General features: G+C 40.0%; 2 protein-coding genes across 6 annotated transcripts; one reads left to right on the forward strand and one right to left on the reverse strand.

The window, feature by feature from the left end:
* Positions 1-256: 256 nt before the first annotated feature.
* LOC122349640 (calcitonin gene-related peptide-like) lies at positions 257-10,328 on the reverse strand. Of its 4 annotated transcripts, none has more exons than XM_043245764.1 (6): positions 10,176-10,328; positions 4,039-4,267; positions 3,401-3,492; positions 2,833-2,967; positions 1,337-1,522; positions 257-889 (listed from the first exon to the last, which is right to left on the reverse strand). In XM_043245764.1, the coding sequence occupies exons 3-5, from the start codon at positions 3,484-3,486 to the stop codon at positions 1,363-1,365; spliced, it is 381 nt and encodes a 126-aa protein (XP_043101699.1). In that variant the 5' UTR covers positions 3,487-3,492; positions 4,039-4,267; positions 10,176-10,328; the 3' UTR covers positions 257-889; positions 1,337-1,362. The 4 variants fall into 4 exon arrangements, with proteins under 4 accessions (XP_043101699.1, XP_043101700.1, XP_043101698.1 ...); XM_043245763.1 differs by lacking the exons at positions 257-889; positions 1,337-1,522 and adding exons at positions 1,550-2,255; positions 6,162-6,265; XM_043245762.1 differs by lacking the exons at positions 257-889; positions 1,337-1,522 and adding an exon at positions 1,550-2,255.
* On the forward strand, positions 8,028-14,608 carry LOC122349639 (vitamin D 25-hydroxylase-like). Of its 2 annotated transcripts, XM_043245761.1 has the most exons (6): positions 8,028-8,538; positions 9,756-9,897; positions 10,401-11,030; positions 11,124-11,450; positions 11,535-11,726; positions 13,914-14,608. In XM_043245761.1, exons 1-5 carry the CDS (start codon positions 8,299-8,301, stop codon positions 11,714-11,716), a joined length of 1,521 nt encoding a protein of 506 aa, XP_043101696.1. In that variant the 5' UTR covers positions 8,028-8,298; the 3' UTR covers positions 11,717-11,726; positions 13,914-14,608. The 2 variants fall into 2 exon arrangements, with proteins under 2 accessions (XP_043101696.1, XP_043101695.1); XM_043245760.1 differs by lacking the exon at positions 13,914-14,608 and having other exon boundaries at positions 8,030-8,538; positions 11,535-12,448.
* Positions 14,609-14,614: the final 6 nt, after the last annotated feature.

Raw genomic sequence — 14,614 nt, forward strand, 5'->3', positions numbered from 1 at the left:
TTTTTTTTTTTTTTTTTTTTTTTTGTGCTTTTCAGTCGGTTAATATGTTTTCATGCATGGCATAACATTCAGTTGGTTTACAAACCAGACTTCTTAATTTGACACCTGTTTCAGAAATCCATTATGACCTGTTAAATGGGCATTCAGAACAACTGTAGAATAATGTTGAACCTTGTTGTCATCATTTATTTCTGATTATTGTGTCAGAAATGCAAAACTGAACATGACATGAGGGGGCATGTGTATGACCATGCATTGCAGACCAATTACTAAAACAACCAGTCAGTCAATAAATCAAGTACCCCAAACCTTATGTATCTAAAATACATTTTAATCTTGCTCAAATTCACAATTGTTACAATTTGTAATTCAGTGGTAGAACCTCCCTCTTTTAATTCAAACATACTGTACAACAGCGGCATGTAAAGTGTGTTACATCAAGGCACAAGACACATCCATATTCAGGGAAGCCTTTTTATGAGGCACTGCTTTAATATGATCCCCAAAATACCGTAATGTGCTGAGACACATTAAAGGAACATGGGCCAAACCAGACTGTACATACTGAATGTGCTCTCTGCTGAGAGGAAAGAATGAAGCAATGCTCTTCCTCGGATCCAAATGAGTAGAAAAATGAGGGCTACTGATCACCGCTTTCTCATTTCTTTTGCTTTTTTTTTTTTAACTTATGTTGCTTCGTGGAAGAGCCAAAAAAAAAAAAAGGAGCGGTTATAATGTCTGGCTGGATGGAAACGATCAGTGCTATCAACTGGAGTCCATTCAGATGAAAGTGAGGAGTTTCCATTCCCAGGGGTCATAATGTGGACATGATGCTTTCTGTTTTATTGACAGCAATCAAAGAAGAACTGTGGACGTGTAGACTGGTGACCTGTCGAAATATGTCATTTATAGGATGTTATCGAAATTGTATGTGACATCAGAAATGTTATGAAAGAGTATCAGCATCACAATATGAGAGAAGTTCAACTGAAAAATGATTATATCTTAGAATAAAAGAACCAGAAATGTTTCTTATTTTACAAATATTAGAACATAATTATAATAAGAGCATAATAATGATCAATTTTTGCTATTTTAAATAGCAGACAGTGCTATATTAAATATTTATTAATAAATCATCGTTTTTTTTTTTCAGCTTTAGCTTTCGGACACCTTACTGTGTCAGTTTTGTCACGAGAACACACGCTCTAACATGAAGCACAGCAATTCCGACCATTGTCATGCCGAAATTATGTTGATGGTATTACACATTAAATCAATGGGATGACTCTGGCAGTTAAATGACACGAGAGTGTTCATTATACCGTTCACATACCATTTCACGAAGACCCTTTCAGCCGACTACTCCTGACTGAGCCTCCTTCGTCTGCCGAACGCCTGAGAGCCCACATTGGTGGGGACAAATTTGCTGCTTCCAATTCCCCCCGAGCGGCTCAGGAAGTCTGCCAGGCGATGGGTCACACATGTGGCCGTGTTACAAGCTCTCTTCTGTGTTGTAACACTAAAGGAGAAAAATACAGTGAATTTCAATATTCATTTGTAAGAAATGATTCAACGTATTAAAATGAAGAATTTGAAATGTGCAATATTAAATATTTTTTACAAAAAAAGAAAAATGGCAGCAGTAATATATCTTACCTAAAGTGGGTACTTAAGCCTGATTACTTATAACTTGTTATATTAGAATTATGTTCATTTCTGCGCTTTAAACAAACAACAAGCAAAAAAAAGAGATCTCCTTCTAAAAATATCTTTATTAGATCAAGAACGAAGTCAAATCACACAAGACAGGAATTTTGCTGTGGGTTAAAAAAAGCTCATCGTTAAGCCCTATCTGCCAATGAGAGCTCTCCGATTTCAGGAATCAGTTATATAACCCAAATAGATCCGGTGACTATATGAAATTAGTGGAACAGAGTCTGTCTGAGATTTGCTACTCTGCCAAAGAAAGTAGAAAAAAATGTTCTTTCAAGTCAATCAGGCAAGCAAACTTCCACATGCACTCGCATATCAGGGCCAAGCACGGGTTTACAGCCGCTGCCGATTAGACACGATTGAGCGCCTCTCCGTATCCAGCCAACACATCACTCTCTTCCAGGCTGCGCTTCTTGCCCGGCGTACCCGCTCCTACATTGGTGCGTGGATATGTCTGCAGTTTGTGCAGCTCCTGGGACAGTTTCCCCAGCACACAAGTGCTGAGGCTGGAGCAGCGCTTGGACACGGGTCTACCCAAGCTGTGAGGAAACAGACCACATGCAGAGAAACTCATAGACACGTAGAACATGCAAGAGCATTCACAGGATAGACATGATGACAGGATGCATGTTGACATGCTCCCTCGCAAGGCTGTCGTTATAGTCTCAAATCATGCTTCACTAATTCTGCTGCATTTGCCATGTCTTTACTTGAGCATATCATGCAGGCATTTCCTCTCCTGTTTTCAGATCATGCTTCAGTCCATGCCGTTTGATATACTCGTTTCCATGCATTAAGAGCAAACAGGCATTTACAAACAGTCAATTTCTCATAAATCTAATGAGTAAATAAAGTTTCATGCAGAGAATAAACTGGCAGAGGACTCTGCAGATTTAATCGAAAAATGAACCCCCATATCTGTACAGAAATGCATCACATACCTGTCATATACAACAAGTACAAGTACACCTGACATTAAGGAGGCATTGCTCTCATGTTGGAAGAATTTCAGCCTTACTTTCTTAAATATGAGAGAAACAAATCAGTGCACGCTCGCTAAACTTTTCAACAGATTGAGTTTTGCGAATCGGAAAGCAGATACAATGGGATTTGTACCTGTTTTCCTCAGTCGACTGTTGCTCCATGTCCTCCGCGGTCATCTGCATGAATTCTTTGATGATTGCGTGCAGCAATCTTCTCGCTTCGTAGTCGGTAAGCGTAGTTCGATCTGGTGATGATTCCAGTGCAGGCCTGTAGTGCAGCGATTATCATGTCTTTAGAGGGCTACGCAAACGGTTTGTGTGGGGTATCCTTTTTTTTTTTTGCATGATAAAAGCACTTTTTGCTTGCTACATCAAATCCTAAACATAATCAAAACAATCTGCTAAGAGTATGGCACTTAAAAGCTGTCCAGTTGCCAAGTTAAGATTTATCACCCGATCAATACTGTCGTAAGCAGAGTGGGTTTGGCTGGGATTCATCTGATGTAATCAGAAGACTGATAGTCCATGATGCCGCAACCTCTAATGAAAACATATGCTCTCTTGCCTCCGTCTGAACGATTTTACCAAAGCACCAATTTCACTTACAGATATTTGTAGTTAATATAAGGAATTATCACTGGGAAAAACACTGCCCTTTGAGAATTTATCAGCATGACAATGTAATTACTATAAAACCTCACCTGGCAGGAGTTGCATTAGAGCTGTACATCTGGCAAATAATCAGAGCGTAGGCAACAAGGAAAGCGGAGATCTTCAACATAACCATGGTCCCCTGTGGTAAAACATTCAGAACAACAGACCGGAAAAATTTACAAATTTGGTCAAGCCGATACTTCTGAAAGAGTCAAAAATGCATTTCCCTCTTCTTTTTTTTATCCCCCTCAATCTCTCTCCTGCTTTACAATGTCATTTGCACACCATTTGAATGAGCTTAAAAACTAAAATAATATTTGAAAAGTCTTCTCCTTTTGGCTGATCTATGTGGTTGGTGCAGACGTCTCCTACTGTCAGGCGCTATGCTATAACTGCAGCATTAAAGATATTAGTCTTGTGATTTCCCTTCCAGCCGGACCCTGTGCATTAGTGTAATGAGCTGCTGTCTCTGCACCCACAGCCAGGTCTAAGGAGCCGTCCAATTCTCCTTGAAAAAAAAACAGCGTGCATGCCTTTCTGTGCTGAAGAGTAATGTATATACCATTAAGCGCTCTCTAACATTTTATTTACTTTATTTACACATGTCTGTAGTACAGTATATTCGGAATTATAAAAAAGCATGGTTCATCTAGTACGTGTAAAGATATAAATAGTTGTTACTTACCTTGAGATGTTCGGCTTCGTGCAATAGATATAGAAAAGAGTTGTCCCAAAATAGAGGGGATATTTCAAATTGATGAAATTTTGAGTCTGTTGCATTAAGCTACAATACACCTGCCTATATACCCACCATGTGGGTCTCACTATTGACAGTGTGGGTGTTTAATGATTCTCCGACAGCCAACCAGAGCTCACTGCTCCCTCATCCAGCCAATCAGGATGTCCTCGGGCTTCTGGAAAAAAACGATAAAGAGTGTGTCACACCAATGACGTCATTCTTCAATCACAAACTGCTCCATTCACAAAAAATTTACCAGCGATCAGCAAAATTCAATATCGTTTGGAAAAAAAATTGTAAGTAAACTATTTAAAGAAAGTCAGCGATCTGTTTTTCCACTGTGATGATTCTTAGTGCCAATCTGATACAAAACTATTGACTGTGATCTGTCTGTCTGTCATTTCGCCTCTGCTCATGTGATATGACAGAGTTTGTATGATACGTATTTTTCTTCTTAGAGTTTTAATTGAATTTCTTTTAAAATGATAAGAACTTTAAAAATCCTTGAGTGAAGCATACACAATTGTTGTGGCTACGAGAAAAAGGCACAAGGCTTATGTCTGGCATTTTGGTAAATCCATTTGAAATTGCTTGCAAGACAAATGCTGATGGCGGAAAAACAAACTCAGACACCCTTATACTGTGTATCCTGTAATAATGTGTTTGATCAATTGCAACATTGCTCTTGTCCTTATTTGGGTTTCCGTGGGGATGTGACCCTCTGTCAGAATCAAAGAGGTTACGACCGTAACAAGCCTTCTATCTCAGTCCCAATTACAGAACTCTTTGTCTCGCGGCATCATCTGACTCCTCTTCTTTATTGGCAAAGGCCTAATAAACCATTTCCACTAAGAGACAGTGTTTGCGTCACATAGGAACCCCATTAGTCTGGATGAGCCTTTTAGTGCTATCGAACCCAAAGCCTCGCCAATGACGGAATCAGTAAATCTGGGCGACGTGACAGGACCAGGGACCCCCGCTACGGACGCGTACTACACTTGCACGCGTGATGAACTCCTCCTGACTAATGAAGGGTCATTTCCGCTAGAGGAACACTTTGCTGAGACTTACCATGTCCATAGATCAGCGAGTAAGCAAACAAAGTAATCCTGCAAGTTTCCCTTTCCTGCGTCAAACTTTAAAGTCGATACTGTAACCTTTCAAATTTGGTCATGCTTTAACATCACTCACTCCACCCGGCCTTCTGTAAGATATTTCAGAAGACAGATAATCATTTCGTTTCGAGGCAGATGATGTCCTTTTGGATTGCGTTTGTTCATGGGCGGCCTTCGCCTATGACGAGCTTTGTGAGTTCATCTGAGGAACGGCATCGCTGTTATCCTGGTGCAGAAGTCATCCGACAAAGCTTTTCTGGACTGCGCGGCTGTTTAAACACCTGCAGACGGAAGCTAACAGGGATTTGTGTGATTTGTAATGACTCTGAGAGGAAAACTAAACACAATCCATAACCCTCTCTGAGACAAAGAGTAGCACTAAATGGTCAGCGAGGAGCCAGCACAGTTCATCCTTAGACATTAAGGAAATGAGATTTAATCTCTCAGTGTTGCTCATCAATCAACCCTCTTGAGTGAGTTAGTTCATCATAATCTCGTCTGTGTGCTTTTCTGATCACACACCATCCTTTTTTTTAGACTACATTAACAACCAATGGCATCATCTGACTGGGATTGGCACGCCACCAATTCACCAAGGACTAACAAAAAGAATGACTGAGACACCTCTGATGGGTCTGAGCTGGACCCATTCAAAACTGCTTACTGCTTGTGCAACACTACAGAAAAATGCACTATGCAGGAAAAAGCTATTTCTGAATCACGCCATCCTCCATTACTAATTACATTTTCGGATTTCTTTTTCGTAATGTGCCGCGGCTGCTATGAGGTCTCACTTTCCTTTATTGATTAATCCATGTTGACTGTGTTTTCCCTGTGCTATAGCAAATCCATAATAAGATGTGTTTCTTATGGGAGAATATATTGAATGTTCTAGATGTCCTCATTATATATCACAAACACAGCAGTCTTTGAACAGACTCCTCTGAGACTTACTGGATTTATCTCTCCATACCAATGGAATGGCTCAGTTGAAAACTTCATAGATAATAAGGCCCAAGATACCACAGAAAGGAGCATCAATGTGGAAAATCACATTTCTACTGGAAAAAAAGAGGATGATTTATGATCGAATTAATATGTGATTACTATAGTTAACCCTCTGATACTTCATTCACACATCCTTTTAATATGTGAAAATATGCAGAGGTTGGTTTGATTTTTGCTATGCAAAGACATCTGCTTTGTTTTCCTCTTCAAACCTATTATGTTCTCAAGACAGCGTTTCCCACAAAACACAGTTTATAAATATCAACTCATGCAATTTTTATAGGTTGCAATTAAGATAAAAGGTTTATGCCACTCTGAAGGCACTGTTCACTTTTTGCCGAGGAGCTGTTCATTGATATCATACGTAAGACTCTTTATTTATTTACATATTTGTTGTTGTAGTTGTTTTTTTTTTTTGTTATTTTATTTAGTGATTTTGTGCGCTGTCTTCAATTCACTGTTGGGTCTGAATTGTTGGTTGGATTAATATGAAAACAATTTCCTTATTAAATATGAGTAATACTTTTCAATATTTATGACAAACTACTGAGTTTTAAATATGAATGATTCTGCGGTGTCTAGCGCTTGATAATATCATTAAACCATTTATATGTTTATGCTTGCATGCATTATACATGGTGCAGAAGCATAATGCTTTGTTTAAATAATTAAATATACCCCCATCACCTTACAGACAATATAAATGATCACAGTAGCAGTAATATGTGCTAATAAATTTAAACTGCATGCCATTTTAGATGCATGTGATGACTTGATAAATTTTCTGAGAACTTGCAGGTCACTGCTGGGTTGAAATAGAAGAAAAAATGCTGACATGACTGGAGGGGAGTTTCAAACCATAAGGTCAAAGTTTGTAGCACAAATCTTACAGTGCCAAAACTACGCTTGCAAAACACAGTCTCTTCCTCTCAGTTGTCATGGAAGGGAACTGCTGGACTATTGACAAATTAAACGTTCTGGCCCGGGGTCTTGCATCTTTAACTCTTTATAAAATGCTGAATTCTTCGGATCTTCAGTCGCACCCACAAAATGTAGAGAGAAGGGGGTACGTTAAAAGTGACGGTGTTTCGCTGCCTTTTGAATCACGTGACCGATTTCAAAACGTGTAATTTATAGTTTAGTTTGCCTTTGATTTGTCAAGTAGTAATCAATCAAGGATTGACCATAGCACGGGCAAATAGCATTCTAGTACGGTTTTGTAAAGGAGCATCTCATTGGTTGGAATATTGAAAGGATACGCCCCTTTTAATAAACGAGTCGATCTGAAGGAGACTGAGCGTTACTAAACTATATATATTTATGAATGGAATAAAATATCTGGACATTTTGAACCGAATATCTCTTTTTCAGTGAATATCTGCTGACTGAAAAAGAGATTGTTTGTTCAGGTCGGCAAGAAACGGCGCATCTATGAATGTGTAAAAATTACATAGGCTACTTGTTTATTTACTTGTGCAAATATTTTATTTTTTACTACAGTTCGTACTGTGTTGCAAAACTTGAGGAAATAATTAAGATTTCCCCTTAAGATATTTTTTTCTAAAGTTTTTAAGAGGATTTGAAGCCACCTTTATTGCGGGTGATAGTCGTGTCTCAATCGGTTGAGAAAATGATTCCGTCATTACATACACTCTCGCTTGTTCCCATCTAGTGGAGCGACGACGCAACCACAGAGACGAATCAAAAATAGATTTGATGAGTCAACCATTAGTTCAAAGAAAAGGTTTCCGCTGCAAAGTCCTTTGGTTTGTATGGGTGGGCGTGGCCACGCGTATGTCGCAAGTTACAAAGAAGAACGCTCTTGGAAATGTAGCTGTGACTCTGCCCCAATGAAAAGAAATCGGTCTGAATTCTCGCGATCAATAGTTCTGGCCACCGTTTAATCAAACACAATTCAAGTTAATACAAAGCGCTCTTTCCGCCAGCCAATCTTAGCCTTTAAGAGGCGGGGGATATAGAGCAACATGTGCAAGATGATCTCCCAATACACTGACTGACAGAGAACGGAGAGCAGGAAACTTTTCAGAAAGCCCAGATTATCCCAAAGTGTTTTGCATCTAAGATGGCATCGATTAAACGGTTGACAACTCTTTTCCCTGTTTCCTGGGAGCAAACGCTTATATGTCTGAGCAGTTTGTTCGTTACACTCTTCATTTTGCTGGTAGTTCGCCAGCTCGTAAAGCAGCGGAGACCCCGAGGGTTTCCCCCTGGACCGACACCTTTACCCATGATAGGGAATATTCTGTCCCTAGCCACAGAGCCTCACGTCTACATGAAGAGGCAGAGTGATATCCACGGACAGGTACGGATGACACTTCACTCTCAGTCCTCACTTTCTCTTAGTTATTTGATCACACAATATAGGGACAGCAGGCTTGTCTGCTTCTAACTTTAAGTTTCTGCAGATATTTTTTCGTTGTCACTTTCAAATGCGAGTTGAAGCCACCACGTGATAAACATTGTGTTATTACAGCGTTTTGCGTCTTACGCCGTCTTGAGGAACGAATGAAGTTGTCCACAATGGAAACTTCCGTTTTTGCGACCTAAGCGGAGTTTTTCCATTCCAGACGGGCTTCGAATATACACGAGTAGACTAAACACTACCGGCCACAAGCTTTTGAACAGTAAGATGATTAATGTTTCACGTGTGTATTCAAACAGAAAGCAGTTATTTTGCAGCAAATTAATGCAGGCTTGGTGAGCAGAACATTAAAAAGCTTCTTGTTAAAAAACTATTTGATTCGTAGTGTATGCTATTAACTTCTTACAATGAAAACATTGATTTAATAATATAATAATATAGACTACTTATTGTGTTGTTGTATTTTCAACATGGCAATAAATCAATAATTAAAATGTTAGTACATAGTTATTGAATTAATTAACAACATTAGTTAACATGTGAACAATACGTCTACAGCATTTATTAATCTTAGTTAATTTCACTATTTACTAATGCAATATTACAATCATAAGTTCTGTTTGTTGTTTAATGAGTGTGTGCTAACATGAACTAGCAATGAACAACTGTATTTTCATGAACAAATGAATAAATAGCTCAGTAAATGCATTGCTCATTGTTTGTTTATGTTAATGACACATTAACTAATGTTAACAAATGACGCCTTATTGTAAAGTTTTAACAATTATTTTTTCGTTGTTGACTATTATGACTATTAAGTGGGAGTCCACTAAAACTAAAATTTTACTGCTGAAGTCGCTCATGCAGCTCACAGCTGACTGGTTCGTGTTAGTGAATTACTTCTTGAGGCGTCTTGAGAAGTGTAGCTGGGGTGCTTGAAAAGAACAAAAGAGTCTTGCATTTGCCGTTGCGTTTTTGGCAGAGCGCCGCAGCACTCAGTTTTGCAGAATGGCCAAGACATGCTGAGTCAGCATGCTTAATTCATTTCCTCACTGTATCCATGAGAGTGAATGGAGCCTTCTAATTATACTCCTTCATTAGTAAAAATATGTTTGGCAGGGGAATGGATTAATGAATATTGCCATTTTATTATCCAGATTTTCAGTCTAGACCTGGGAGGAATCTCGACTGTTATTCTAAATGGTTATGATGCCATTAAAGAGTGCCTATATCACCAAAGTGAGGTTTTTGCAGATCGTCCATCCCTCCCTTTATTTCAGAAGATGACAAAAATGGGAGGTAAGTGGTTCCTTATAGAATCATTTATTTTAGAATGATTTCCCAGCTCACTGCAGAAAGATCTAGATTAAAGGAACAGTTCCCCCAGCAAATCCCTCTTCTTTACTTATAAACCTACATTAAGTTACTGTTTCCATACTTAGGATTACTTGCATTTAATTCTGCATTATTTATTTTATAATAGTAAATAACAACAAATGTAACAAAAATAATGTTAAAATAGTGTTTCCTGTCAAAAGAAAAAAAAAACTTTTAGCAAGTAGAATATGTAACAGTACCTGGTCATTCAGAGAAAAGGCTCTGGCATGGTAATGTATGTCAGAGTTGGAGAGAGCGCACAGTCACACATGAGGTTATCACATTAGCAGTATCGCAGTTCTTGTAATCTGTAACCCATGAGAGTAGTACCGTTTGGCTAATAATCTCCGGTTAAACATACAGAAACCTTTATCATTAGATAAACTTTCTTTGTTTCCATATTTAAATGTTTGTTCTCTGTCTAGGCCTTCTGAACTGCAAATACGGCCGAGGCTGGTTTGAACACCACAAACTGGCTATGAACTGCTTCCGCTACTTTGGCAGCGGTCAGCGGATGTTTGGGAGGATTTCTGAGGAGTGCCAGTTTTTTCTCGACGCCATTGACCAGTATCAGGGGAAGCCCTTTAACCCCAAACATCTCGTGACCAATGCCGTCTCCAACATCACCAACCTCATTATCTTCGGGCAACGCTTCACCTATGACGATGGCGATTTTCAACACATGATTGAGATCTTCAGTGAAAATGTGGAGCTGGCAGCCAGTGGTTGGGCTTTCATGTACAACGCCTTCCCCTGGATGGAGTATGTGCCCTTCGGGAAGCACCAAAAGCTCTTCCGCAACGCCAACAAGGTCTACGACTTCCTACTGCAAATCATCAAGCGCTTCTCACAGGATAGGGTACCCCAGTCGCCGCAACATTACATTGATGCCTACTTGGACGAAATGGAGCAGAGCACCACTGATAAAGCTACATCTTTCTCTCAAGATAATCTCATTTTCTCCGTTGGAGAACTCATCATTGCGGGCACAGAGACTACCACAAATTGCCTGCGCTGGGCTATGCTCTACATGGCTCTGTATCCCAGGATACAAGGTTGGTGCCCACGTAGCATTGGGTTATTTTGTCCTCGTTTATGTCATTTTAATGTCGTTGCACTAATCACGTTATGTTTTTTTTTCCATGCAGAGAAGGTCCAAATGGAGATCGATTGCATCCTGAATGGCAGACCACCTGCTCTTGAAGACAAGCAGAGGATGCCGTATGTGGAGGCAGTGCTGCATGAAGTCCTGCGCTTTTGCAATGTCGTCCCACTGGGCATCTTCCGCGCGACATCTCAAGATGCAGTGGTGCGTGGCTACACTATCCCCAGGGGCACCATGGTCATCACTAACTTGTACTCGGTGCATTTTGATGAGAAGTACTGGAGTGACCCATCCATCTTCTGCCCAGAGCGGTTCCTTGACTGTAATGGCAAATTTGTCCGGCATGAAGCGTTTCTTCCTTTCTCTATAGGTAAACGGCAGACATTTGGGAATGCCGCAATCTAAAAGCATTCCGTTGTTCTGATGTATCTGATTTCTGTGTGTTTGTCTTTAGGTAAGCGGCACTGTCTGGGAGAGCAGTTGGCCAGGCTAGAGATGTTCTTGTTCTTCACCACGTTGCTCCAGAGGTTTCATCTTCAGTTCCCCGAAGGCTTTATTCCAAGCCTCTCCCCGAAACTAGGCATGACCCTTCAGCCTCGGCCGTACTCCATATGTGCCATCAGGAGACAGCAGTAAAACTTGCCCTGTGAGTTCTGGAACACATGCACTCACCTCAGGGGATCCTACTAAGAAACGCAAACGACAGAGCAGAGCAGTTCCCTGTCTTAAATTCCACCAGGTTTTCGGTGGGGAATACTGAACTCTGATATTGACTTGTTAAATTCTCAGAACCTGTCCTTCATAGTTTCACAGAACCCGGCCTGAGAGTGATAAGAGGACTGTTACAGAACACATGCTCTCAAAGAAAGCACATATGTGTTACCACATGAGAACGTACACAAGGGTATCAAGATAAACGTAGCATGTATCTTTCATAACTTGAACCAGTAAGTGTACTGTGTAGCAAACCGAACATTGTGCTTGTCAATATGAGAAGAGCTATTGTGTCAATGATTGACAGGGTTTACCTCTATAACGGTTTGGAGGTCTGTCTTTTCCGGCATTCCTTGTATTCCACCATTTCTGGAGTCGGGCAAGTGAGCAGAGAAAAGCTGTCCTTCCCAGAAAGTTTTGGAAATGCTTCATGACTCCCGTTGGTTTAATGCCATATGTCAGTTCTGCAATAATGGCCCTGTCCCTAGTTTGTCTCAGTGGAAAGAGACTGTCGAGAAACTTGAGCTGCAATATTTCTAAGGAAAAAAAATGGTGCTTTCGTGAAAAGCTGGACTCCAACATACATTTTATAACTCACTTTTAACAAGTTTTTTTGCATGTTATAATAAAATCCAAAAGCCTGACCAAAAAAAAAGCAAGCTTTCTGTCTGCGACCTCTTTTTCAACTGTGCTGGAATTTTCCGAACCGAATTTTACACATATAAAGCTGGAAAAGGAGCATATAGATATAAACCTCAAGGTTTCTGGCGTGATTTATGGAGTTGTATGAACTGGTTTAGCTCATATCAAAAATGTATTGATTTGCACAGTTAATTTTTTGTTAATTGTGTACGTCTGCCTTCAAAAACTTTGTGTTATTACGGTAAAGACATTTATAGAGTCCAGAAACTCTTTCCCATCGGTGTCGTCTTAGGCATCACTTAAACTGCACAGGACCAGAAAACTCAATTAAAAGCGGAGTGACGGGTAGGGGCATTGTTGCTTTGGGTAAGCTGTCACAGAGATGCTGTCATCTGAAGAGATAAGGCTGGCCTTTCGTATGACCTACACTTGGGGACTCGTCATCCGCTGACTGTCATCTTACAGGCAGTTCTTCCCAGGAGAACACTCGGGCTTTCATCTGAGCACGAAGGAAATAAGCAGCAACATGCAACTTGATGCTCGGTGGCACGCTTAGATAATGTCAAAAACATGTTGCATCATGGAGATAATTCTGAAGGGTGAAGATACTCTGCTTGTGTTTGGACATCTCCTAATAGGTGAAGGGCCATGTTCAACGCTTGTTCGCCACTGTACCTGGATAATGTGGTTTGCAATATTATAATTCTACTATTAACAAGACCAATGTGATGACAGGGAGCCCCAACTATTTTGATACCTTTGGGGATTCATGTATAAGTAAAAAAAAAAAGTTCAATTGTCAAAAGAATGTTCAAGATGATTGACAAAGGACAATTTTTTTTATAAATAAAAATGCCTTTAATACGCTGTAAACTTAAAACAAGACAGAGTATCTGAGAATTATGTTCTTATAAATATGTCTTTGAAAAGCTGTCAACTTACTGGTCTACAAATATTTACTTTGAGTTGACAGCTTAAGCCTAAAAAGTAGTTTTGTGGGGAAAAATACACACTACATACAGTCAAAGGTGTGGGGTCAGTACATGAAAACAAAAATAATCAGGAATTAAATCAATCAAAAGTGACAGCAAAGAAGTTCATAAAGTTCTATTCATAAAAGGACCCTAAAAATGCTTTGTGGTTTCCACAAAAATGTAAACAGCATAGCTGTGTTTTGAGATTTAAAAAAAGGTTTCTTGAGCACTAAATCAGCATATTAAAATGATTTCTTAACACTGAAGACTGGACTAATGACTGCTGGGAAAGTTTATAAAATGAAAGTACAATATTTTTATGTTTTTCTTTCCCCTGTATTTTTGATCATGTTTAATGGAGCCTCAGTGAACAAAACAGACTGCAGATTTTTTTTCTTACCGCTTAAAAACTAGTGCTGTCAATAGATTTTATCAATAACATGAGTGCAAACATTGACCTCTCTGATGTCTCAAANTTTTTTTTTTTTTTTTTTTTTTTGCAGGCCCTCTTCACACACTAGTTTAAATACCCCTGACTCGGAACAGGCAAAGTACACATCCGCTCCCATGCAAAACACAGAACACACAAAATGACACAGACAGGCAAAAATCAATTGAGGAGAGTGAAACTCTTGTTCAGGGATGGTGCTTTTATGACAGCTATAAATAATAACAAAAAAGTCAATTCTCCCCCACAACCCTGAAAAGGCTGAATGGTTACATCAGACATTGCTATCTAAATGCTACATAAAAAAAGTGAATGCCATCATAAAGTACTGATGACAGGAACGGTCGGAGGTTACTGTGGTGCGACGAACCCCCCAAAAGTGAGATACCACAGTCGAGCGAGTGGTCAACACGAGGGGATGGGGCGCCGTGATGCTCTGATCCGCCGTCACCCCGCTTGGCGACCTGAATGATGTTCAGAGCCCAGCCCGGGTGAGCTCAGTGAAGTGAAGGGGAAGGGGGATGATCTGAGCCATAGCGGAGTCCCGGATCCAAGAACTGATGAACACACAGTCTGGACAGAAAAAGAGAGACAGAACGAGGGAGAGAGAGAGAGAGAGAGAGAGAAGCACCACAAGCTGCTTTGGATGCGCACAAGCCCCCAACACAGAACACACCCTGAGCACAGGCCAAAAAAAGTGACTAATGAACAAACCCACAAAGGGAGACAGAGACAGGGAGGCATCCGGCATCGCCG

The sequence above is a fragment of the Puntigrus tetrazona genome, chromosome 7 (genome assembly GCF_018831695.1).
Source record: "Puntigrus tetrazona isolate hp1 chromosome 7, ASM1883169v1, whole genome shotgun sequence".
In the NCBI taxonomy this organism is placed as follows: domain Eukaryota; kingdom Metazoa; phylum Chordata; class Actinopteri; order Cypriniformes; family Cyprinidae; genus Puntigrus; species Puntigrus tetrazona.